Source organism: Fusarium keratoplasticum, chromosome 10, assembly GCF_025433545.1.
Source record: "Fusarium keratoplasticum isolate Fu6.1 chromosome 10, whole genome shotgun sequence".
Taxonomy (NCBI): Eukaryota; Fungi; Ascomycota; class Sordariomycetes; order Hypocreales; family Nectriaceae; genus Fusarium; species Fusarium keratoplasticum.
In genome coordinates this window covers 1,545,491-1,570,366 of record NC_070538.1, presented here as the reverse complement: position 1 = coordinate 1,570,366, position 24,876 = coordinate 1,545,491, and the positions used below count along the sequence as shown (strand labels likewise).

At 54.5% G+C, this 24,876-nt stretch overlaps 7 protein-coding genes across 7 annotated transcripts; 4 read left to right on the top strand and 3 right to left on the bottom strand.

Annotated features, from left to right (window-relative positions):
• Nucleotides 1-585: 585 nt before the first annotated feature.
• NCS57_01237600 (Abhydrolase-3 domain-containing protein) lies at nucleotides 586-1,752 on the bottom strand (the record flags this gene model as incomplete). Its single annotated transcript, XM_053062050.1, has 1 exon — nucleotides 586-1,752. One exon carries the CDS (start codon nucleotides 1,750-1,752, stop codon nucleotides 586-588), a length of 1,167 nt encoding a protein of 388 aa, XP_052908578.1.
• Nucleotides 1,753-3,959: 2,207 nt separating this feature from the next.
• On the top strand, nucleotides 3,960-6,794 carry NCS57_01237500 (Aspartate--tRNA ligase; the record flags this gene model as incomplete). The annotated part of the gene is made up of 1 exon (XM_053062049.1): nucleotides 3,960-6,794. The coding sequence occupies one exon, from the start codon at nucleotides 3,960-3,962 to the stop codon at nucleotides 6,792-6,794; it is 2,835 nt and encodes a 944-aa protein (XP_052908577.1).
• A 757-nt stretch (nucleotides 6,795-7,551) lies between these two features.
• Nucleotides 7,552-8,683, bottom strand: NCS57_01237400 (uncharacterized protein; the record flags this gene model as incomplete). The annotated part of the gene is made up of 2 exons (XM_053062048.1): nucleotides 7,552-7,589; nucleotides 7,642-8,683. The coding sequence occupies 2 exons, from the start codon at nucleotides 8,681-8,683 to the stop codon at nucleotides 7,552-7,554; spliced, it is 1,080 nt and encodes a 359-aa protein (XP_052908576.1).
• Nucleotides 8,684-13,412: 4,729 nt separating this feature from the next.
• Nucleotides 13,413-16,537, top strand: NCS57_01237300 (Vacuolar protein-sorting protein BRO1; the record flags this gene model as incomplete). Its single annotated transcript, XM_053062047.1, has 4 exons — nucleotides 13,413-13,690; nucleotides 13,753-14,182; nucleotides 14,229-15,377; nucleotides 15,428-16,537. 4 exons carry the CDS (start codon nucleotides 13,413-13,415, stop codon nucleotides 16,535-16,537), a joined length of 2,967 nt encoding a protein of 988 aa, XP_052908575.1.
• A 953-nt stretch (nucleotides 16,538-17,490) lies between these two features.
• On the top strand, nucleotides 17,491-19,189 carry NCS57_01237200 (uncharacterized protein; the record flags this gene model as incomplete). Its single annotated transcript, XM_053062046.1, has 5 exons — nucleotides 17,491-17,556; nucleotides 17,617-17,650; nucleotides 17,706-17,743; nucleotides 17,795-18,070; nucleotides 18,122-19,189. The coding sequence occupies 5 exons, from the start codon at nucleotides 17,491-17,493 to the stop codon at nucleotides 19,187-19,189; spliced, it is 1,482 nt and encodes a 493-aa protein (XP_052908574.1).
• Nucleotides 19,190-19,345: 156 nt separating this feature from the next.
• NCS57_01237100 (AAA domain-containing protein) lies at nucleotides 19,346-22,299 on the bottom strand (the record flags this gene model as incomplete). The annotated part of the gene is made up of 2 exons (XM_053062045.1): nucleotides 19,346-19,784; nucleotides 19,835-22,299. 2 exons carry the CDS (start codon nucleotides 22,297-22,299, stop codon nucleotides 19,346-19,348), a joined length of 2,904 nt encoding a protein of 967 aa, XP_052908573.1.
• A 323-nt stretch (nucleotides 22,300-22,622) lies between these two features.
• NCS57_01237000 (S4 domain-containing protein) lies at nucleotides 22,623-24,359 on the top strand (the record flags this gene model as incomplete). The annotated part of the gene is made up of 3 exons (XM_053062044.1): nucleotides 22,623-22,706; nucleotides 22,806-23,351; nucleotides 23,409-24,359. Exons 1-3 carry the CDS (start codon nucleotides 22,668-22,670, stop codon nucleotides 24,357-24,359), a joined length of 1,536 nt encoding a protein of 511 aa, XP_052908572.1. The 5' UTR covers nucleotides 22,623-22,667.
• Between the last annotated feature and the right edge of the window lie 517 nt (nucleotides 24,360-24,876).

The window sequence follows — 24,876 nt, the reverse complement described above, 5'->3', positions numbered from 1 at the left end:
GCAGCATGCCTTTAGTCCCTGGACCCTTGAACCAGACCAGCGGATTCCTTTTTGTTGCTTTGAATGCAGATGTATCTTTTCGGTGGATACAAGTACCTGGTTCTTCAATGAAGAATATCGCATTCACACCCGTGAAACAGACCGATCAGTCGGCCGCCGAAAAGAGCGGGCGCCGATGCCGAGATAGGGCTGGGAATGCTTGTTTGGCTTTGAGTTGGCTCCAGAGGTTTTCTGACTCCTTGTCCATGTGACGATTCTTGAACCGCCACTCCCCCGTATCCTAAACTGATATGCTTAAGCATGTTTTTATTCTGTATCGTGTAGTGTATGTGCCATCAGTCTCGCGCCCGCAGAGTATAGTATATACTGAAACGCAATCAAAGCAAATCGAGCGCCACCGTCCGTCTATCATGGAGACTCCTCCTCCCCTGCCTTTGTTCTGTTGAGACCTCCGTTTCTTGCGAGAAAAAGCGCCACGCTACTTAAACCAGACAAACCAGATACCAACGCCAACAAGAGCAGAATCAAAAGGCAAACTAGAACCATTATCAAGATGACGCCCAAGCAGTAGCCTGCCAGGGGCCACTACCTCCCAGACCAGGACTTGAATGAGAGATACTTGGGCCGTTTCAGCGTCGGCCGCTTGAGTTTCATAGACCGCATCGACTCTGTGTCGGTCTCACACTTCTTCCCAAACCAGCTGGCCATGGCTTCGACAGCCTCTTGGTACTCGATGATGACGCTCTCTTTAGGTGACATGGGCGGAGGACAATCCCAGGCATGTCGCTCGCCCGCAACTAAACGCATAGTGAACCGTTTCTCGGCAGCCTTGAGTCGATTGGTGAATTTGAGACCTTCAGCCAGGAGCATGTCATACTCGCACAAGACGATGTGGACCGGGGGAAGCTTTCCCAAGAGCTCATCAGGCATCAGACCCGGAGACAGGCGTGGGTCTGATCTATCCTCTCGGGGAATGGCTGGATAGATGAAAGATGCATCTATGAGATCTGTAAGCCCCTTGGGCAGTGTGAGGTCCGGCCGTGAGCATGTGAGCCGCTTCTCCGGACGTGAGATGGTCCAGTCAAGAACAGGATAGAAGACAGCCAACCCCGCAATGCGGGGAGGCTCAATGGAAAAGTTGTAGCCCCAGCGGCCGGGATCCGTGAGGATGAGCCAACTCGCAAGAGCATTGGTGGCGCCGGCGGAGAAGCCCGAGAGGATGATACGATCAGGATCAATGCCAAACTCTGCAGCGCGGTGTTTGATCTGGAGGACAGCATCGACACAATCCTCCATCGGGGTTGGGAAGGGACATGACGGTGCCAGTCGGTAGTTGACAGTAAACACAACGGCGTCTAGGTTCGCCATGACAGCGCCGGCCCATCGGGCATCATCAGTGCCTTGCCCAAGAATCCATCCGCCGCCGTGGAAGTTGATGACAGCTGTCCGAGCGCCGAGGGCGGGACGGGGCGGGATCCATACTTCGGCCTTGATCTTTGTCTTGGCCCGATCCGTGCTGCTGGGCGAAGCCTTGGCGAGCGTGGCATCGAGCCAAATGTCCCGCGTGGGCGAAGGTGCAGGAGGATCGGTGCGGTTGGCGATGCTGAAGCCCAGGCTCGCGGCAGAACGGATGGCCTGGGCACGGGCAATCAGGTACCAGCGTGAGCTGGATTCAAGAGGGTTGACATAGTCCGGGGGTTCCGGTATAGTTGGATGTGACTCGGAGGGTGTGGCCTCGGTCTCCATCGCCATTTCAAGGGCAGAGGTGTGGTCCCAGCAGCCCGCGGAACTCGGCTGAGTGATATATGCAGGAGTGGTCTGCAGTAACACGCAGGGTAGTCTGGTAAGGATAGATAGGAATAAGGAGAGACGATGAAGCACAAGCGACCAAGCCAACCGCCAGCCAAGACGAGGCCGGTTGCAACGGCGAGGATAGACAGGCAAGCACCGCCAACGGGGAGCGGTGGAGGGAAACTGCCGCGTTCAAACACGTGGTCTAGCTTCTAACAGGACAGGGAAACAAGCCGGGGATTGGCTGCTACCGATGATCAGGAGGAATGAAAAGAATGATGGTTTGATGATGGGTGTCTGGAGACTTGTCGAGGAGGATGGTAAGCAGAGCCAGAGCGCGCCCATATCTACCTCAGTACCGCCCCTCGAGACTCAACGATAAGAACCGGTTTCCCCCTTGCACCTGTATCTCTAGAGGGGCCACCGAGCGGTTTGCGAGCGATATGATGCGAATGGCGTCGAAGATGCGAGATGAGACGAGACCCTCAGGCTCTGGAAGGTTCAGGTTCCTTGGAGTGACAAATGACAATGACGTCGGTTGGCGGCTGCACGGGAAAAGTGGGGGCCGTTCAAGGAAAGTCGACAGGAACAAGTGAGAAGAGGCTTAATGTGGGTCGCGCCTTCCTAAGACCCGACGCTTCCGATCCCAAGTTCGATTGTTGACGTCACATGTACGAAAAAAACTCGAGCAACTTTGGCAATCAAACCCTCCCGCCCCTGATTGTTCCTGGTGCTCTATCCTGTTTTGGTGGTTGCATCCATGTTGTTGCACGGGAATCATGACAAGAATAGAATACATGCTTTTTTGCTGGCTCGTTTTGTTACAGTAGCCGCCAAGAGATTGCCGGTCTGTGTCAGAGGCTTGGCCGATTTCCCGCGGGCGCCGGAGCTTCTCCACCGTTCTTCCAATCAACGACCCCCGCTCGGCGCCGATGCTGGCCCCGGAAGTCCGGGGTGCGGCATGAGAAGCGCGAACAACCACCCTCCATCGCTGGTCACGGAATTTTCGCATCCCCCCGAGCGGGAAACTGTGGGCTTCTCGACATACTGTACACGGTACTTGGGTGTCAACTGGAGGGTACTCTGCAACGTGCCGAGACGGCAAACGGCAGCTCACCCTTGGGTGGCTTGCCCGTTCTGGTCCAAGCCAAGAGCCAGCATGAATCTCTAGACATGGCAGCATCTCTAATGCAGACCCCAGTGCCGAGTTTCCCATCTCCCTGTCTCTGACTGGCCTGAGTCGTGTTCCACTGCCGTCACGCGGTTGCAGGTGATGCGGGATGGTTCAGCCACCAGGTGCCCAGTTCCGCGATACACGACGATTTCCTCGAGATACTTGGATGGTAAGAGCAAGTGTGAAGGTCGTGTCTACGGTAGCGTCGTGCCGGAGATAACAGCCATGACGCATCGTGGTATTCGCTGTGCCCGCACGCCACAACTACCGACCCCATTTGAATTGTCAGCACACCCGTCTCCCGCGCGGTCTAGGGCTGCTAGGCCCGAGTCTAATGGCCCATGCTGACAATACCGCATAGAATCTAGGGGATATCTCGGTACCGTCACTCATAATTTTCTTCTCCACGAGATGCCGACCTAGTCATTCTGCATGCACCCTCCACCGTCGAACGGCCTTTGCAGGCCGGGTCCGAGGCCGAGATCCACGGGCTAGCTGTGTAAGCTGAAAGAGTTTTTTAGGGAAAAGCAGGCTTCTAAGCAGGATCCCCATCGGACCCCGAGATGCCCGGTAAGCATTGATGAATGATATAAACGCCACTGGGCCTCGTCTCAGGAGAGTGAATGACAGAACATCATCATTGACTGCCAGCCATTCACACTGCCTTGCCTTGCTTCCTTGGCACACGGTATCCGTACACGTGTATTAATTCCTGATCCTCCTTTCCGCCTTGAAGAATTCCAAGACAACAAGACATCATAGCCGCCTTCGAGCAGACTACATCAACCTGTCGTCCCCCCGGCCCTGATCCCCCGACCGGCGCCAGTTTAACCCAACCCCAAGAGGAGCCAGAGCAACCAAAAGCAGCCCACCCGATCGTCATCGACTCTCTGGTAGCACTGACAACCCAGCTTTTCCAAGTGTGGCTCGTTTCCTCGCAGACCCCACCGTGCCACACGCGCACGTACACCCTCCACCTGCACCAGACCGAGCTATGACGGGCATCCTTGCTCCCGTCGCCTCAGCCTTTGGCATCCCGCTGGGACCCAAGCATCGAGTTGTTAAAGGCTCGTCCTCGTCCTCGTCTCCCCCGTCTCCAGTCTTGGCAGTTGCTACTTCATCTGCATTCACTTCTGTTTCCACCTCCTCCACCATCTCCTCCTCCGACTCGACCACCATAGACTCGGTTCTGTCCGAGGCAAGCCTTACATCATCACCGACGTCGATCCACAGCCCCGTGCCCTGGATGGCGAATAAAAACACCAACGTCGCCGTCGCGACTTCCCAAAGCGGTAGCACCACCAGCACCGTCACGTCACCGCCCAGACACTCGACCACCGCCAGCATCCTCCGTAACAACATGCGCGACAGCGGCGTCGAGCTCCACAACAGGGACTCGGCCAGGTCGAGCATGGATGGTTCGACCAATCGAGATGCCGCCGTTAGCAGCAGCCGGACGTCTCTCGACAGCGGCCGCACCAGCATGAGCGCCGACTGGCCGGTGCACCCGGGAGAGATCAACACCGTCGCCCAGCTCGACTCTCTCCCCATCGGCACCGAGGTCACATTCCGAGCCCGTATCGAGACTCAGCGACCGCTGTCCAAGGTGCTTGACTTCCTCCTCCTCCGAGACCAGACGCACTCTGTCCAGGGCGTCCTCGCCCGCGATGCAGATAACGCCGACTTCGTCAAGTGGGTGCGCAAGATCAGCTCCGAGTCGCTCGTCCAAGTGTCGGGTATCCTCAAGCAACCCCCATCGCCCATCCGATCGGCGACGCACTCTGGAGTCGAGGTCGACATCTGCTCTGTTCACCTTGTCAACCCTGCTCAGAACCTCCCCTTTAACAACTACAAGCCTCCCGAGACCCTGCGTAACCGCATGTCCTCGCGCATTCTCGATCTTCGACATCCCTCTAACCAGGCCCTCTTCCGCGTGCGATCTATGGTCTCGCGCGTGTTCCGAAACACCCTCGAGCAACACGGCTTTGTCGAGATCCACACTCCCAAGCTTCAGCCTGCTGCCACTGAGAGCGGCGCCGCTGTCTTCCCCGTCAACTACTTTGGCCGCCGAGCCTTCCTCGCTCAGAGCCCTCAGCTCGCCAAGCAAATGTCCATCTCTGCCGATTTTGGTCGTGTCTTTGAAGTCGGCCCTGTCTTCCGCGCCGAGAACTCAAACACTCACCGTCACCTTACCGAGTACACTGGCCTCGATCTCGAGATGGCCATCGACACCGACTACCATGAGGTTATTCAGTTTATCGATATCTTCCTGAAGGAGGTCTTCAGGACCGTCTACTCCTCCCGAGAGCTCGAGGTCATTCGCAAGCGATGGCCCAGCGGAGAGTTCAAGTGGCTCGATGAGACTCCTATTATCCCCTTCAGCGAGGGTCTTCAGATGCTCCGCGACGATGGCCGCGACGTCGAGGAAGAGGATCTCTCTACTCCTAATGAGATCCGCCTCGGTCAGCTCGTCCGCGAAAAGTACAATACCGACTACTACGTCCTTGACAAGTTCCCAGCCAACGCTCGTCCTTTCTATACCGCGAAGGACCCCGAAAACCCCAAGTGGACTCGATCCTTCGATATCTTCATCCGAGGCCAGGAGATTTGCTCTGGTGGCCAGCGTATTCACAATGTCGAAGAGCTCCGAGCCAACATGGCTGCCACTGGCATGTCTGAGGATGGTATGGAAGACTATCTGACGGCGTTTGAGCTTGGAGCTCCTCCCCACGCCGGTGCCGGTCTTGGTCTCGAGCGTATTGTCGCCTGGATGCTCGAGCTTGGCGATGTGCGATACGCCTCTCTCTTCCACCGTGACCCCAAGTCTCTCCCAACCAAGGCTCCTGGTCTGCCTCACCCTGAGGCTGATACCACTAAGCCTCACCACGCCGACTCTCCTCCCGCCTTGGAGAAGCTTATTGCCAACTACGGTGACGCTTCCAACACATCCTGGCTCGATGATCGCTTCAAGATCTGGCGACACGAGACTGGCGCTGCTGTTGGTTGGGTTCCCCAGGACAAGTTTGCCATGATTACTGGTGATCCCCTTTGCGACCGCAGCCAGTACCAGGAAGTCATCCGTGCCTTTGTCAAGCACGTCACCGTTGACCTGCGCCTGACCCCTGTCTGGATGCTCGTCTCCTATGAAGTCCAGAAGATCCTCGCCTCCGAGCTCCGCTGGCGGAGCTTGTCCTGCACTGAGGAACAGCGCGTCGATGCTGATAAGCACAACCCCTCGCAGATCACTGGTCTTGCCGCCAAGGCACGCCGTGTTGAGCGTGAGGGTGTCAAGATTCATGAGGTCAAGGCCGACGAAGACTTTATGAAGCGCGCCAACCCTGCTATTGAGGAGTGGAAGGCTTCCCGCAAGGGCAAGCAGGTTCACTTGACCGAGGTGCGCCCCTGGGTTGACATGGAGCACCGACGATACTTTGCTGCTGAGAAGGACGGCAAGGTCCTCTCCCTTGTGGTTCTGGCCAAGCTTGCTCCCCGCCACGGCTGGCAAGTCAAGTGGGCTCTGGACTTCCCCGGCGCTGTCAACGGTGCCATTGAGGTTCTCATCGGCCACGCTCTGTCCAGCGTCACTGGCCAAGTCACCTTCGGTGCTGGTGTCTCTGAGAGACTCACACCTGGCGAGCATGTCGGCGGTCTCCGTGCCCGCTTCCTCGCCGCTACCTACCGATCCATCGTCGACAGCCTGGGCCTCCGTCGCAAGGCTAGCTTCCGATCCAAGTTTGGCGCTCTCGGCGAGGAGGTCTATATCTGCTACCCCAAGCACGGTGTCGGTCTGCGCGACCTGCAGCAGATTGTCAAGTTCTTCCAGGACTAAGCAAGACTGTCAGTTGACCTGACTTGGAAACGCATAGAAGGCTAGGGAAAAGGGTGGTAATAGCAATAAGGGTGGAGGATTCAAAGATACCATACGAGCGTGGGAATTATGAATGACGCACACGGCCTGCACTTGATTTTCTTTTATTGGAACAGTCTGGTTTTGTGGATGGTTGGTTATAGCAGTTGCGTGGAGTTTTGCTCTTCTTTTTTCTTCTTTGTACGAGTCTGCGAGAATGTCTCGTTACTCCCCTTTTAGATACCAAACCTGGATGGAATACCTCTCTAGACGGAGCATGACGGCGGGCTGTGCTTGCTGATGTATACTTATACCTCGATAAGAACTTTATACATGTTAAAAATCTCTTGAAACTTGGCTACCGATGTTGACTGCAGTGGAGCATAATGCGGAAAAGTGACAATAGCCCTGTTTCCAGGCAATTGATACTACACCCTTAGATTATGCTTAAATCGTGAATACAAAGTCAAACACTATTCATAAAGTCGTTCAAAATGTCTACGTAAATGTTCTAACAACCCATCTCTCGGCCGTCATGACTGGAAAGCCAACGAAGATTAATATGTGCTGTCATTCTGCCCAGTGTGGCCAGCAAAGAACAATATCATTACATTCATTCACCTCATTATTCAGCTCTCCCAGCCCCATCCCGATGTCATTAAGCTCATAAATTGCCCAGCCTAGGCCAAAAAGCATGAACACCCAAATGCTCAAACACACCCTCGTCCCTTGCGCAAACTCATGGCTCGTTGCCAACAATGAAGCCTCTCCGGAATGCTATAGACCATAAGTCAACAATCTTCCGTTCAACATAGGCAGAGAGACTTACCTCCTGGGATCAGAGCCGCCGCATACATGACTTGAGAAATCGGCCTCAAGCCATCCCTGTCATGCTGCTCCAGATGCTTCTCCCAAAATCCCATCAACTGGTCAATCTGGGCCTTCAGAGACTCATCTGCCCCAACACACTGAACTCCCAAGCAAGCGCCAAACTCCCTAAACGCCAATCTGTGGGAAGCACTGCCGCTCATATCCGCAGAGTCGCCGTCAAAGATCTGGTCGGCAAGTTCCAGCGCCTCCTCGGTGAAGGTGTCTGCCCACTCTTCGTTCTGGTAGAAGTGTGCGATCCACAGTCCCATTCCCAAGTCCAGTGGATCGCCACTTGGATTCACGGAGCCCTTTCGGCTCATTATCTGCTCGTAGTCGCTGATCTCTTGTTTGAGGAGTTGATCTTTTCGACCTTGTCTCACTGCCGCCTCCTGAATCATTCGGTAGATGGCGTAGCCCGTCGCGGCGTCCAGGTGGCCTTCAGATGGTACCAGAACCTTTTGCATGTCCATGGATATCTTCCAGACCATCTTCAATCTGTTCGATGACCGAAAGACAAAGTGAGGATGGATCGATCTTGCAAGCTGAATCGCCAAATCGTTGAAGGAGGGATCTCCGGTCGCCCATGAAAGACGGTTCAAGGAAAACATCCAGAGGGTCAGATAATGATGATACTGACCATCTCCGTCACTCCCCGACGCATCCATCTTGCCTATTCTCAACCCACCCTTCAGCGGCTCTTCATCCGTCGCACCAGGAAGTCTCGCTGACCCATCTCTCGTGCGGCCGAGCACATCATGAACAGTATGAACGAGCCGCCTCGCCAAGATCAAGTACTTTTGTGTAGTCGTTGCTTCAAAAAGAGTAATCAAATTCACGACGCCGAAAGCGTCCGTCCAGAGGTACCGGCCGCGGTGGCCTCCGGCTCCGGGATCATCGGGCGGGACCCACCTTTCGGCGTCGGCGTCGGACAGTTTGTCATAGTTGCCGTAGACGACGTGCATCGCTTTCGCGAAACGGCGGATTGCGATTTCTTGTGGCATTGTGCGTATTTGGTCTCAGGGTCTCCCTAGTTTCCTTCAAGGTTGTAGTGCCAAGTGTTGTTGAAGTGAAGTTTCGCCAACAATGGGTGTGGGCTGTGAGCCCCTCTTGCTACATCCGATGACTTCATCATACTCCTCTTCTCTCGTCATTTCATGCCACGGCCCGCTACCTTATTTTTCAGTGCTATCGAGTGAGTGAGAACTTTACTCGGTGGGAAACGAACGACAACGGATATTGCAATATACTAAACTGCTTGCACAGCAAGGGGTCACTACCATATCTACAAGCCACAACAACTCAACCACTATATATCAAACTTACTCATAGAGGCAACATCTAGGTCCCTAGGGAACTGCAGATACTCGAGTCTCAAACATGAATCTGTGAGGAAGAGAATCTCACCTGCGAATAAACGCTGGTCTAGCTGTTTGTCTCTAGGGTAGGTCATTCATGCGTGGGAGACTCCAGTTAGAGATTGGCAACTCTTGGAAATTTTGTTCCGTATCGCGGGTTCAAGCCTAAACCTGTTCGAATAATCATTTTAAATAGCTTACCAGCAACGAGGCTCTTCTACGGGTTCACAATTAGCACAAGCTGGGATACACACCAGTGATTGATCATGGTCTACACAGCCGGGTCGAGTTCAGCTTAATGGGCTGCTTCTTCTTTCATGTCAAGACAACTTTAATATTACCTGCAAGTTTAGGGGTGTCTTTGACAAAAAACTAGGATAAAACACAACTCACTATTGGTGAGTAGGAACGGAGTTAGGTTAAAATATGCAGCTGCCACTCGCTATGTATATATCCCATAGCCGGTCGGCATTGTAAAAGACTCATTTGGATTAAAATAAAAAGGTCCTATAGAGCATAGAACTAACTGCATGGAATAAAACACAAGATCATACATAGACAGACGACAGACAGTCAATCCGTCATGGAGAGAAAGCGCCGTAATAACGCTGAACGGAGACACCACGAGCAAAAAGAAATCGTATCTCCGGTACAGGGAATCGAACCCTGGGCTCCGCGGTTAAGGATCTCTCAACTGAGTTGATGAGAGCGCGAAATGTTAGCCACTACACCATACCGGATGCCGAATTGTTGAGAGCCGGGCTGCAATTGGCGGTTCAGAATCCTGCCGAGTCTGTCCAGCCGAGATGTGAACAAGTCATCAAACCCTCGGCCCTGCCCTCTAAGAGATCGTTGATATGATTTGCAGGAGTGTGAGTGAATTTCGACATAGGTAGAGTTTTAGTAAGTAGTTTCCTGGCCTGTCTCCGTTCGAAGTCCCGGTCTATCGGCCCCACTGCCGGGCCACAACAGAGCGTTTCGTTAACCTACAGTCGAAATGTACGGGCAGCTTGTAGTTTGAACCGTAAACGGATGCTAGCAGTCCTTCGAGTCAGATCGAACATTCCGGTAACTATAAACTGAGTGGAATAATTATCTATAGAAACAAGGCAAACGTAGAATTCATGTGTCATGTCTTGCTCCAGCCGTGCTGTAAGCCAGAAATAGTCTCTGAATAGAGGCTAGTTAGAAGGATATCCTTGCTAAACTTCCCATCAATTGAAAGCTGAAAAGCACACCGTATCTATGCCAAGAGCATCGGTTCTGCTATATTCACCATGCTCCATCTATCCGCAGGAGCACCCGCAACCCATTTAGACAGGGCCAACCCTCTTGGTTAAGCCTGATAAGAATAGGTGCATACAACACCGCAAGTTCTGGGCTGAATGACGTCCCGTGGAGCAGCATGTCGTCAGTTCATGTACCAGGCAACATGACCCCACTGCTTCCCGGCTCCCAGCAACGAATCAAACCAGGACAACTACTCCGAGACACTCGACGAGATAGAAGGACCCTGGGTCATGCAACGACAGTTGATATTCGAGTCATTATAAGGCCATACGTAGCAAGCTGACCTTGGATCGCAACACGTGGATATTGAATGCTGGACGGGTTTAAACTGGGAAGAGGCACCCTGAAGCAACCCAGCTCGGCGAAGGCGACGGGATGGGCATAACCCCGTCGCCAATCTTGAATCACATCACTAGAAGCGGTCGGTGTTTGACAGTTTGCGGTGTGACAAGCGAGCCGTGGCTGGCTGGGGTATGGGCTGATGCAACTCTGTCAGTCGATTCCCGCAGGGAAACCCATCTGCCGTCTATGACGATAGCCAGCTCGCATGGGTAGAGCCCGCGTATTATGCCCTGGTATCGTGATACGTGCCGAGCATCTCCTGTTGTCGTCACATCACACTTAAACAAGAGGGTCCGGTGCGATATCGAGGTTCGTCGGATGTCTTATATCATGGCCGCATCTCGGCCCCCATGGCGCACGTTCCGCAGGCACCACTTACGCAAGAGATCAGAGATGCGGCCGCATAATAGGTCGCGGCGACCCTTTGAGAGGGAGTAAGACCCCTGCAGCAGCGGGCCGCTCGCTGTTGCGGATTGGGGCGGGACCCCGTGTTGGTGGTCATGGAACGGGCCAATAACACGTGGGATTGTGTTCGTGGCTGGGATGAGGCCAGTGTCACTTGCATTAGCTCCGAGTCATCAGACGAGGGTGAACGATGTCGAGAGCAAGACAATCGAGGACGGGTCGTGATTGTTGAAACTTGGAGGTCAAGTGGCCTGCCGGGGCTGTGCCGTGATAATGCGAGATGGCGGTGTTGTCTTGGTGGGACATGGTAGCGTATTTTGCTAGAGGGGACCGGGCAACCGCCGAGAGCAACCTGTATTGTCAACTGCAGAGTGTCGAGGCTACAGTCATGATGAACTGTTCATATTGATTCAATATGCGCTCTCGAGTTGGTGTGACCAGGGCGCTTAAGGCGGCTGAGGCCTTCTTTCTGGGGCACATGGATAGAAAACTCGACATGTTTATACCTACTCCGTCCGGATTGCAAGATGTGATTCTCGGCAAGCTGTTTAGCTTGGCGTCTGGAAAAGTGACGGGTCTCTTTCGGAGGCGCACCTTAGGCGAATGTCATTGATGGGGTCGGCCGGTCAAGGGATCTCCCTGCAGTTGCTGATCAGGTCGGTAAATATGGGCTTGGTGAGGCTTTTTGGGGTGAAAGGACGCAGAATCCATAGTGATGATTCACTGAGACGACGGTGAAGAGGCCATGGCTTTCATCAAGAATTGTGATGCCTAGAGATACGAGGTTCAAGTGACGCGGCACCACGTCGCCCGGTTTCTCGACAGGCATCAGCGTTGCGCACTCTCCGCGTAGCCAATGCGTTGTATGCCATAAAATTTGAAACAAAAGAAACGAGACGGCGTGGTTAGCTCAAGTTGTGGCAGTGTGAATGGCATCCATCGTCGGATGATGAGCGGTGATGAAGAAGGAAGAGGAAGTTGGCGGGCGGTTAAGAAGGAGAGGCTTGGACAAGGCGGGAAAGGTCCAGCCACGAGGCACGGGACATGAGGTGGCTCATAGGGCACTTCAGCGACGTTACTGGCTGCAGGACCTGGGCCTAGGACAGACCGTCAGGCGGTTGTTAGTGTGATTAGGCACTAAAAGCTCCTGCCCTGGGGAGCCGGGTGGAGATTTAGATGTCCGGGCCATGGGTTGGAGAGGGCATGGTGGTTGGGATCCATTGACCCTGACCGAGGGACATACATGCGGAGAGGCCTTGGTGACATGCAAAAGGGCCCAATTAGTGGGAATCTCTGAGGGACTGTGGAAGAGGGCGGTGCGGTGCATCTTTAAGCTTAGATATTGGCTGGGCAATGGGCGGTTACCGTATCTTGACTGGACTGCTAATTCTGGCGCTTCCAAGCCTCACCACTTCCAGGTTCACTCTTCAGGGCACCCTCCACTGAAGGTTGCAGTGCAGCCCGCCAACCAGCAGAGTCAAGCTCCAGCTGGCCTCCAGCTCGTGGCAACCCAACCAAGAGCTTCCCATCCTTTCCCTTGGACACGCCGTGTCCCAAGAACTTGGACTCTTGCCCTCTCGTTCTCGTCCGATGCGGCGTTTTCGTTTCCCTCTTCCTCCTCTCCAACCCCGGTGACATTCTCCAGCCAAGGTCCAGCGTCTGGGGCCCTACCCCTACCCTTTCCAAAAACTATTTCGTCACCGCCGTGCGCCAACTGGGCCTGGGCCAGGCCTCGTCACTTTCCCGTCCAGTTCAGACCCCGCTCCCCATCAAGTCAACCTCGACCCTCGACCTCGATTCGGACCTTGATCGATTCCTCTCTCCCTCCCCCTCCAACCCTCACAACCTCCTTCGAGACCGCCAGTGTTCGACTTGCGGTACCTCATCCTAGGCCACAAACTTCGGTGCCTCGCCTGACGCCCCCTGTTTACGGCGCAGCTGCACCTCGTTTTCAAGCTCAGCTCCCGTCCCATCACGGCCTGTCCCCCGCTACCGCCCCCAAATCATCCATCGTCCAACGACCCGCCGACTCGTTCCCGCTACTGCTACGAGAGATACCTAGATCGGGTCGCATTCTCCGCGACCAGCCGTCTATAGACCCTGCTTCCCGGGAGGCCCGATCTCGTCATTCCCCCGTCCGTCCTTTCGGGTCGCTCAGTCTTAGCTCAGCTGCAACCATCACCTGCATCCGCCCGACCTCTCGCCCGCGACCTCCTCCCGATTCCTCCCCGCGAACCCGCATGCCCTTGGCTCCCCGGCCACAACTCGTCGGGCTTTCAATTCGCCCTTAACAAGCTTCCTTTTCGTCTATTCGGTTGCGCTCCAGCTGTCGACCGTCATGTCGCAGTCTCCAATGATCTCGGTGCCTCTCAAGGCCACCAACGAGATTGACTGGATTGCGCCCCTCAAAGGCTATATCCGCGACACATATGGCGACGACCCAGAGCGCTACGCGGAGGAATGTGCCACACTTAATCGGTTGAGACAAGACGTTCGAGGCGCTGGCAACGACAGCACGTCTGGGAGAGATATGCTGTACCGTTACTACGGCCAGCTTGAACTTCTGGACCTGCGATTTCCCGTCGACGAACAACATATTAAGATCTCTTTTACATGGTGCGCTTTTTTCGACGACATTTCTGGCCTATGCATTCCAATACTAACATGGTCGTGACCAGGTTTGACGCCTTTACCCACAAGTCCACAGCGCAATACTCTCTTGCTTTTGAGAAAGCATCCATCATTTTCAACATCTCCGCTATTCTCTCCTGCCATGCCGCCATGCAAGACCGAGCCGAGGAGTCCGGCCTCAAAATGGCCTACCGTAACTTTCAGGCCTCCGCCGGCATGTTCACTTACATCAATGAGAACTTCCTGCACGCGCCTTCGTCCGACCTTAGCAGAGAAACTGTCAAGACCCTTATTCACATTATGCTTGCCCAAGCACAGGAGATTTTTCTCGAGAAGCAGATCGCAGACAAGAAAAAGATTGGTTTGCTCGCCAAACTTTCTGCCCAGGCTGGATATTTGTATGGCCAGGCTCTTGAGGGAGTACAAGAAAATGTGAACAAGGCTATTTTCGAAAAAGTGTGGTTGTTGGTGGTTCAGGTAAGGCATGAGAATGATATTAGTTTGACTAAGCTGACAAGCATAGGTCAAAACTAACCTCTTGAACTCCATGGCGCAATATTATCAAGCCATGGCAGACGATGAGGCCGGCCAGCATGGTGTCGCTGTCGGACGATTGCAGGTTGCCGAGTCTCAAGCAAAAGAGGCTGAAAGAGTTGCAAGGAACTTCCCCAGCTCTACGCCCTTGAGTTCTAACCTTAGTGCTGAGTGCGGCGGTGTGCTTCAAGAAGTAACCAAGCGACACCACTCAACCGTACAGAACCAGTTGCAGAGCCTTTTGAGAGACAACGACTATATCTATCACCAAGAAGTACCCGCTGAAGCGAGCCTCGAAGCCGTTGCCAAGCTGCCAGCTGCCAAGCCCATCCCCGTTAGCGAATTGTATGCTGGCCAAGACATCCAGCACATCACCGGCCCCGATCTCTTCTCAAAGATCGTCCCATTTGCCGTGACGGAATCTGCGAGTCTGTATGATGAGGAGAAGGCGAAGTTGGTGAGAGCCGAGACGGAACGAGTGGATACAGCCAACGGCGAGATGGCTGCCAGTCTGGATTATCTAAGGCTCCCTGGCGCATTGCAGGTGCTGAAGGGCGGCTTCGATCAAGACATTTTGCCCGACGAAGATTTCCGGCAATGGTGCGAAGATGTTTCAGACCATGAGAACCCGGTGGCTATTTTTGGGTCCCTCAAGACGGAGAAGGAGTCTATCATCTCGATTCTGGAAAAGAGTACTAAGCAGCTGGATATGGAGGAGGGTGTGTGCGAGAAGATGCGGTCCAAATATGAGACCGAGTGGACACAGCAGCCTAGTTCGAGGTTGACGACAACACTCCGAAGCGACATCCGCAACTATCGCGAAGCCCTCGACGAAGCCATGAGAAGCGACAACCAATTGGCAGGCAAGCTGCGGCAAAACGAGATGGACTTTGATGAGATGAGGCGGGCTGCCCAGACGGGTGAGGTTGACCGACTATTCCAGCAAGCTGTTGCAGAGGCACGGGCGCGGTCAAGCAACGCAACTAGCCCGGCTGGCGGTGAGCCCAACCTGTTGGATGACGATTTCGATGAGGGACCCAGCGTGATGGATCAGATCAACAAGGTCGAGGATATCTTGAAGAAGCTCAATCTTATCAAGCGGGAGCGAAACCAGGTGCTGAAGGACTTGAAGGACAAGGTGAGTGCATTACTGACAATCAGCTCGATACTGTAGCTGACCTTGACGAGGCTCACAACGACGACATCTCCCAAATTCTCATCCTCAACAAGAAGTCGATAGCAAACTACGAGACGCAACTGTTTGAACAGGAATTGGAAAAGTTCAGACCTCACCAGAACCGACTGATACAAGCAAACCACAAGCAGTCGGCCTTGATGAAGGAGCTTACAAGCACCTTCAACAAGCTTCTGCAGGACAAGCGGGTACAGTCGGAGCAGAACAAGTACGAGACAATTCAGCGACAGCGATCGTCGGTCATCAACCGGTATAAGCGGGCATACCAGGAGTTCCTGGACCTGGTTGCAGGACTGCAGAGCGCCAAGAACTGGTACTCGGAGATGCGTGAGACGGTGGAGAGCCTGGAAAAGAACGTCGAAACGTTTGTCAACAACCGGAGATCGGAGGGCGCACAACTCCTCAACCAGATCGAACAGGATCGGTCGACGAGCAAGAACTCGCATGCCGAGATGGAGCGGGAGAGGCTTCGAGAGCTCATGGACCGAATGTCGATGGACCCGAGCAAGTCGGCATCACCTCAACCTCAAGCCACGAACCGACCTACACCAGCGCCCGTATTCCAACAGGGACAGGGTCCTCGATACACGCAGTCGAGCTTCACAGGACAGTATCAGGTGCCCAGCTCGCCGCCGCCAAACCAGCAAACAATGCCAGGGCAGCAAGGATACCAGAACTTCAGCGGTGCACCCACAACGCAGTCGTTTGGACCAGCTCCCATCAATACGTTTGTGCAGCCCACGTACAACCCAAGCCAGTACGCGACATCTCCGCCACCGAACCAGACGTCGTTTGCGATGGGTGGTTATCGAGGTGCGGCGTCACCACCTCCCAACCAGACAACGTTTGGACACCAGGCGCATCAATCATTCGGCGGATACGGAGCATCGGCGGCACCTCAACAGACGCAGGGAGGATACGTGCCTCCAGGATTCGTGCCGCCACCTCCTCCCCCAGGTCCGCCTCCGTTGGGACCCCAGCAGACGTTCCATTATGGAAGCCAAGAGTTTCCAAACAGCGCGCATCCTACTAGCGCGGCGCCCCAGTCAGCAGCGCAACAGCAGCCTCATGATCCATGGGCGGGCTTGAACGCATGGAAGTAATGAATGAATGGATGATGGAAGCAAAGGGACATGAGGATTGGATCACTCGGCGGTTGCATGAGTACTCGGTCACTTGAGAGGCACTGAAAGTGGATGTTCAGGGGCTGACTGGGACAAGTATATATCGTTACCGGGGATACGGCCAAAGAGATGGATGGGAGGGAGGAGGGGAAAAGTTGTGGCGATTTAGCACTGCAGTGGGCGGCAGGAGTTGACTTTGAGCAATACATGTAGACAAATCGGAACCCACGTTTGCCCTACATGCTATGCAATGCCATGCAATATCGAGCCGTGCAGTGCAGTGCAGAGCAAAGCAGAGCATAGCATAACTAATAAGTAGCCTCGGTGGCTTTTGCAGTCGCCTTCGCGTGTCTTTATACCGAGAGGAGGTCGGGATGCGGTTCAAGACCCTTTTATGGAGTAGCTCGACGGCTGCACCCCGCACGTCATTGCCCCGACGGCCGAGCTGCGACCCCCAACGCTAAGCTCTAGCGGCGAGCCCACTGAAGGAACACCGCTAGAGGTGCTAATCCAGGTGGTTCTAGTGGCTGTTTTGGGGTCTTGGAGTGGGGCTCCTCCCCCGCAAGAGCGGGCCATCTCTTTCCGCCGTTTGTTGCTGCTTGCTCTCCCGAGTCGGTTCCGCTAGAGTCAAGGTCCGGGTCCGGAGGCAGCGCGGCTATCTTGTCCCTTTTTGGGTCTTCTTCTTCTTCTGCTGCTTCTGCTTCTCTTTCTTTCCTCTTCTTCTTTTTTGTTATCGTTACTGTGAGCTGTGTCGTGTGTTTGGATACCTCAGCAATTGAACAGCACCGGCCAACCCTTGGACCACCAGAGCCGAGCATTTCGTCATTCAACCTCGGGCCAAAGGCAGCACCTTTCTAGTCCTGCCACTGCCTTTTTTTTGTGCATCGCGACCAGACTCGTACCTCTCTACACACACAAAATCATTCTTCATCATGGTGTTAAAGGGCGCTGAAGTTGCCGAGCACAACAATGCCGACTCGTGCTGGGTCATTGTTCACGTTAGTAGCTGCGGTTGCGTGCTTGCGCTCGCTCGACTGATTTACTTACTGGGGCGATAGGGCAAAGCGTATGATGTGACAGAGTTTCTGCCAGGTACGGTCAACAAGGGGAAGACTCTGGGAGACGAGATGGACTAACAGAGCTATAGAACACCCTGGAGGTAAAAAGATTATCCTAAAATACGCTGTACGTCTTTTGCGCTTCAATCTTTACAGTACACTTCTCTAACATGCGCAGGGCAAAGATGCCACCGAAGAGTACGAGCCCATCCACCCTCCCGACACCCTCGACAAGTACCTCGACGCCTCCAAGCACCTCGGCCCCGTCGACATGGGCACCGTCCAGCAGGAGGAAAAGGAGGAGGACCCCGACGAGGCCGCGCGCCTAGAGCGCGTCGAGCAGAAACCGCTGCTGTCGCAGTGCTACAACCTGCACGACTTTGAGGCCGTGGCGAGGAGGGTCATGAAGAAGACGGCTTGGGGATACTACTCGAGTGCCGCCGATGACGAGATTGTACGCCTTGTCTTGTTCTTACCTGCTCTCTGGAGTTGCTAACTTGTCTAGACTATGCGTGAGAACCACAGCGCCTTTCACCGCATCTGGTTCCGCCCCCAGATTCTCGTCGACGTGGAGAACGTCGACATCACCACCACCATGCTCGGTGACAAGACCGACATCCCCGTCTACGTGACCGCCACTGCCCTCGGCAAGCTGGGCCACCCCGAGGGCGAGGTGGTGCTGACCCGCTCATCGGGCAAGCACAACATCATCCAGATGATCCCGACTCTCGCCTCATGCTCGTTTGACGAGATCATCGACGCTGCCTCTGGCGATCAGGTGCAGTGGCTGCAGCTCTATGTTAACAAGGACCGCGATATTACGCGCAAGATTGTGCAGCATGCTGAGAAGCGTGGCTGCAAGGGCTTGTTCATCACGGTTGATGCGCCGCAGCTGGGACGTCGTGAAAAGGACATGCGCTCCAAGTTCACCGACCCGGGCTCGCACGTCCAGGAGGGTCAGGATACGGATAACAGCCAGGGTGCCGCCCGTGCTATCTCGACTTTTATCGACCCTGCCCTGAGCTGGAAGGACATCCCCTGGTTCCAGAGCATCACGTCCATGCCCATCGTCATCAAGGGCGTCCAGCGTGTTGAGGATGTGCTCAAGGCCGTCGAGTACGGCTGCCAGGGTGTTGTCCTGTCCAACCATGGCGGTCGTCAGCTCGAGTTTGCCCGTTCCGCCGTTGAGATCCTTGCCGAGACGATGCCCGTCCTGCGGGAGAGGGGCCTTGACTCTAAGATCGAGGTGTACATCGACGGTGGAGTGCGGCGCGGAACAGATATTCTCAAGGCGCTGTGCTTGGGCGCTCGCGGTGTCGGTATCGGCCGACCCTTCCTCTACGCCATGAGCGCCTACGGAGAGCCTGGTGTCGATCGCGCCATGCAGCTGCTCAAGGATGAGCTGGAGATGAACATGCGTCTCATCGGCTGCAACCGCATCGACGAGCTTCACCCCGGCCTCCTCGACACGCGGAGTCTGTTCCAGCACTCCTCCATCCCCTCCGATAACCTGTCGACGACAGTCTATGACCCCCTGGCCGTGCCAGCCCAGAGGCCCAAGGCCAAGCTGTAGAGAGTTCCCTTTTGACGAGCCATGTTTAACATTTCTTGGATACTGCTGCATGTGTGTTGGCATAGATGTATAAACTGTTAGAATACACGAGCGTCTTGATATAAATATTGATAAAAAAATCTCATTCGCTACCTATGCACCTTGGCCCCTTATTCCTTATAGGCCTCTCATAAACTCCTGCAACGACATGGGTTTCCTCACAGCATTATTCAACCCTTCGTGGTACGTTACCCACACCTTGCGCTCCTTTTCCGTCTTGCGCGCTCTCTGTTCCGTGCTCTCCTTGCCAGTCTCTACAACTGGCCTTGCCACAATGATGCGGCCAAAGAAGTCCCGCTTGACGGACGATGCGTCCTTGGCAGACTCCTCCTCGACAATCTTCTTGTGCCTCTCGCTGGCAGCCTTGGTCAGGCTCTCAAGCCGCCCTGAGGTGCTGCCAGCTTGGAACCGTGCCTGACGAGCAAGGGCCTCGCGCTCTGCATTCGTCCTGCGAAGTTCTTGGTCAAGAACCTGTCGCACGGCGTAGCGCGTAGGCGCCGCCGAGGGGAGGAGCAGTGAAGCAGCAGACTCGAATGTGGCGAGAGTGTCGAGATCCCTATAATCAGGGTTAGTGGTGATTCATATGTTGAAGGAGACATGACTTACGGTTCCATTCGGTAGACGTACTGCGCCCCCCGATTGACCAGCGATTCACTCTCGATCTTTCCCTTTTGCAGAGAAATTCCCACCTCGGCGAGTACCTCGGATGCACGCTTAACCATGGCACGCTCGCTCTCCTTGCGTACACTGGCCGTGGTCCCTTGACTTCCACCCACGACGACAGGCTTGACGTCAGGGGACACAAGACGCACCAGGTACGGGAGGAATTCAGCAGCCACATCCTCAGCGCTGCGGAACGATCGCATGAGCGTGGGGGTAAGTTGACTCTGCAGAGCCTGAAGCTGGGCTCGATTCTGTCTCTCAGCTTCGTTGGCTTGATAGTCAGCGCGAGGGCCCGAGAAGGGCATAGGAGGCGCGGTATCCTCCTCGGCTTCACCACCCCAGCGACGGTCGTAGCCCATATTGGGCAGATACCGCTTCGGCGAAGCGAATAGGTGATGGCATGCCAGTACAGGTTGGCTGAGATACTGCGAGAGTTCCCACTCCTGACTGGAGTACAGCCGTGACTGACAAGTATCGTGGAAGTGAAGCCACTCATACGCCTGGTTAGGCTTTGTCAGGTAGAGGTCATCGTTGAACTCGCGGTTGGGATACTCGGCAAACACCTCGGTCATGATGTGACTGATCTCGCCGCTCGTGTCAATCATCTGCCGTAGACGCTCCATAGCATACTTCTTCTGGTACTCGCCAAAGCCCAGTTCCGCTTTTGGCTGCTCGTGCTTTGTCTTGGATTCTGAAAAGTTCATCGCCTGCTTGGGAAAGCCGCCGCCTTCCTGGAACAGACGTGAAATGATGTCTTTGACACCACCACGACCAATCCCACGAGCGCCGCCAGCGCCGTTGGCAAGATCTTGGAGAACATTGCGTTCGATCCATTGTCGAGTAAGGCGGCCTGAGCCATCCAAGGGCGATGCTCGGAAACGCCCTGCGACCCATTCACCAACCACCATGACACCTCGAAGGTCACCCTCGACAGTGCTCTCAGCACCTCGTTTGGCATCAATGCCACTGGTCATGCCCCAGGCTGCCTCGCAAAGCTTCCGAGCGGCGTCCTTGTCACAAGGAATACCCTCCTTCTCAAAAACAGCTTTGAGACGACCGACAACTGAGTCGATGGTGGGCTTGCCGACATGGATGATTTCCGCTAGGCCCGATTGTCGGAGTGGTCGAAGTGCTGGGGCATAAACGTCATTGCAGATGAGAATCAGGGGACGCATGAGTCGAAAATCGTCACCCTTCTTCTTGCGCCCATGATGGTTCGACGTCGCAGCCCCTGAAGAGTTCTTCTGGTCCAGAAGGACAAGGTCTATAAGCGCCTTGACAAAGCCACCTTCCCCTGAGCCTCCTGAGCCTGACACGACACCGTCGACTTCGTCTACCACGACACACGCAGGCTTGGCCACCTTTTGGGGTCCATCGCCGTCTTTGCGGTTGCTAACCGTCTTGACACTCTCTGTGCCCAAACTTGTCCGAATCCGATTCTTCACGACATCACGACTTCGGTCGTCGCTGGCGTTGATCTCCATAACCTCGTAGCCAGCCTGTCTGGCGCACACATGTGCCAATGTCGTCTTTCCCAAACCGGGGGGTCCCGTAAGCATCAGAATCTTTCGGTGCGGCTTCTCTTCTTCGTCTTGTTGCTTCATTCCCGGCCGTCTTGCGATTGGTGGCCTCGACTTGGCCGCTCCTGGAAACACAATGGGATCCCATTTCTTCAACCACCGCAAAACCAGTCGATTGGTACCATCGTCGCCGCAAAGGTCCATAAAAGTCCGCGCTCGATATTTCTCCGTCCATAGTAGTGTTCGCTTAGGCCTCTTGCCGGTTGTTACTGGGGCCTCGATCGACTGTACCGGCACACTGGGCTCCTGCGGTCGTGTTTGTTTCTTCGCAGCGATTTCAGCGGAAGCTGCACTCATGAGATTGTGAATATCGATGCCGTAGTAGCTTCTCTTAGCTCGTCCTTCCTTTGTCTTTGACCGAGCTGCAACCATTGACTCGTATGTGGGTGCCGAGCTTGTCTTTCGCTCCTTGATCGTTGTCGTGTTGCCTTTACATGTCCTAACTGTGAATGATTTGGACGACAGTCGGCTGAAAATAGATGTGGAATAGAGATCTTGTTGAATTGGGAATACTGGCCGCCGGGCTTCCACGTCGATGATTTCTGGTGTTGGCTTAGGGTCGTTTCCGGGCTTTGCAGTCGTCGACTCGACTTCAGGGCTTGTCTGTGAAGGCTTCTCTTGGGGATCCTCAATCCTGGGACGCTTCGCTAGAGGTTGTGTATCCAAAGATTCCTCAACATCATCGTTCGAGTCGGAGTTGGAGTCATCGGCCAAAAATGGTCCAGTTCGGGCTTTGGGTTTAGGAGGGCCATGGTCGTGGGGTTTGGCGCGCTTCGGGGGAGGAGGAGAGCTTTTGGGGAAGGTGATGGGTGAAGAAGCAGACAACATTTTCAATATTATTCAGACACAAAAAGAAGGAGAGAATCAACAGTCAAAAATGAGAAACAACAATCTGCGGTTGTTGGTGTTGGTGGGCTTGGTCCATTTCTCAAGCAAGTCAAGATGGTCTCCGGGTTAGCGACGCGTCGTGTTTAATTGAGTCGCGTCTCCTGTCCGTGGCTGCCCCACTATCGAAAAAGGTACGTACCTCTGACCCTCGCACGTCCGATTATGTCAGCATTCAGCCCACCACCAACTTCACATCGGAGCGGCGGGATAATCCGTTGGCCCAGAATCGGCTCGAGACCAAAAATTTGGCTCCTCAAGCTCACCAAGACGAGCCCAGTTCCCAGCACCGTGGGCCTCAATTCGTCAAGATGCGCAAGCCGTGGAGATTCTACAGTCTCAACCGCCCAGTACGTTGGCCTCTTTTGCTCCATTGACAAGTTTCAGTCCGATTTCGCTTTGCGCCCGCTCTCAATTTCAACATCGGCTAACCGACCCACGCGATATAGAAACTGAGGCAATCATGGAACAAGTACAACCTGTATAATATCGCTCGTGCGGCTGGCCGAGAGCCTCTCGTCAAAGGCCGAGCGACCTTTTTCCAGCAAAAGTGGGCGGCCAAGTCGAAAACCCGAGGCTACCACGGCGAGCACATCCCCGAGAAGAAATGGGTGCGACTCTTTTCCCGACGTCTCCTCTCCTCCGTCGACCTCCCCCCGGAGTATCTCGCTGCCAATGATGGTTCCGAACAGGCGGCTGGTCGTGGTTCAGGCTTGACCACCTCCAAGGTGACGGCCGAGTCCTACTCCCGAGTCTCTCAAGGCAGCACCAAGGTCCGGAGTCTCTCCCATCCTGCTCAGCGGAAATCTGGCTATGGCGATGTCAACGAGATGCTGTCTCAGCACTTTGAGAACATGACACCATACATGCAAATGACTTTTGCGCCCCTGGAGCGAAGACTCGACACAGCTGTTTTCCGCGCCATGTTTGCCAGTAGTGTGCGACAGGCCCGCCAATTCATTATTCACGGAGCTGTCAAGGTCAATGGCAAGAAGGTGGGTTTCTGATGATGTTTGGAAAATCTGATACGAATTACTGACATTATGTGATAGATGGTTCACCCGTCTTATGCCTTGAACCCTGGCGATATGTTCCAAGTCCAGGTTGAGAAGGTTCTGTATGGAACTGGAGAGCAAAAGAAGCCCGATGAGTCGGTCAAGCAGAGCAGGGAATCCCTCAAGAATAAGGAGGAGAAGACCAAGGAGTGGGGTCTCAACAAGCGCTCTCGAATTCTGGAGCATCTGGCTGCCAAGGAGGGAGAGTCTGCCAAGCCCAGCGATGCGCAGCTCGCCGACGAATCGCTCGACGAGCAACGTGCTGAGATGCAGGTCCAATGGTGCCGTGTCAAGAACCTTCGAAGCACGGCTCGAGAGATTCTGAAGGGTGGCAGTGATCTCAAGAACCTATCCGCTAAGCAGAAGAAGGAGCTCCGTTTGTTCCGTGACACTGCTCAGCGTTTCCTCTCTCTGCCAGAGGATAGCAAGCTGAGCGCCAGGGACCTCCTCAACGAGATTCAATCTCAGATTGAGAAGCTGGGCTCTGTAGAGAGCTTCCGAAAGGCTGACCCCGCCCCCTCCGCAGAGGAGACCGAGGAGCAGAAGCTTCAACGAGAAGAGAAGGAAGAGAAGGAGCTGCAGTTCAAGACAAGGGTCTTGGAGGAGGGTATGGATGGTTTCAAGGACGACCGAGAGCGTGCCCGTGCTGCCCGCATTCTCGCCCGAGAAGACCTCACCCAGGACGAGGTCCGCCGCCTCGCCGCCATCATGAGGAGGGACGCCGAGAACCCCATCGACGATTCAAAGCCTTATGCCACCCCCTGGCGACCCCGCCCCTACATGTCGGCCTTTGCCTTCATCCCTCGCTACCTTGAGGTCAACCCCAACATCTGCGCCGCCGTCTACCTGCGCCACCCCGTGGCGAGGAAGGGCATGGCCGAGGTTCCCACGCCTTTCAGCTACCTGACCAGCCAGCTGGCTCACAACTGGTACCTGGGACGGGGCTGAAGAAAATGATAGCATATGGTTTATGAGTGAGGATTCTGGCTGCTGGGCGGATGGGGCCGCCCGTGTAATATACCATCTTTTGGAGTGTACGGTAGACAGCCGGATGTACCTTGTATGTATCACCACTGTTAAAAGCATGCAAAGTGTGGATGAAGTCTTGAAGTGTTGAAACTTGGAGCAACTGTTGAGCTGTGTATGCTACGAGTCCGAAATGCCACATGTCCAGGTCAGATGCTCCGATAATGGCCTATATGAAATGTCATAAGACAAATGACTTGACGGAATAGGGTGTTGGTCAATGACTCCAGATTTCATGGTGGCCTGACACAAAGTCCACACCAATACAACGAATGATCTCCCTTGGACGGCCTGGAACCAGCCCTATCGAAACCTCAATCAACAAAGAATTATGCTGCACGCCCAACTAATATTGTAATGATGGCTGAAGGCTACCCAAATTGTAATGGGTGGAAGGTATGTTGGCGATCTGTTACCTAACTTCCACGTGTGTAACGTG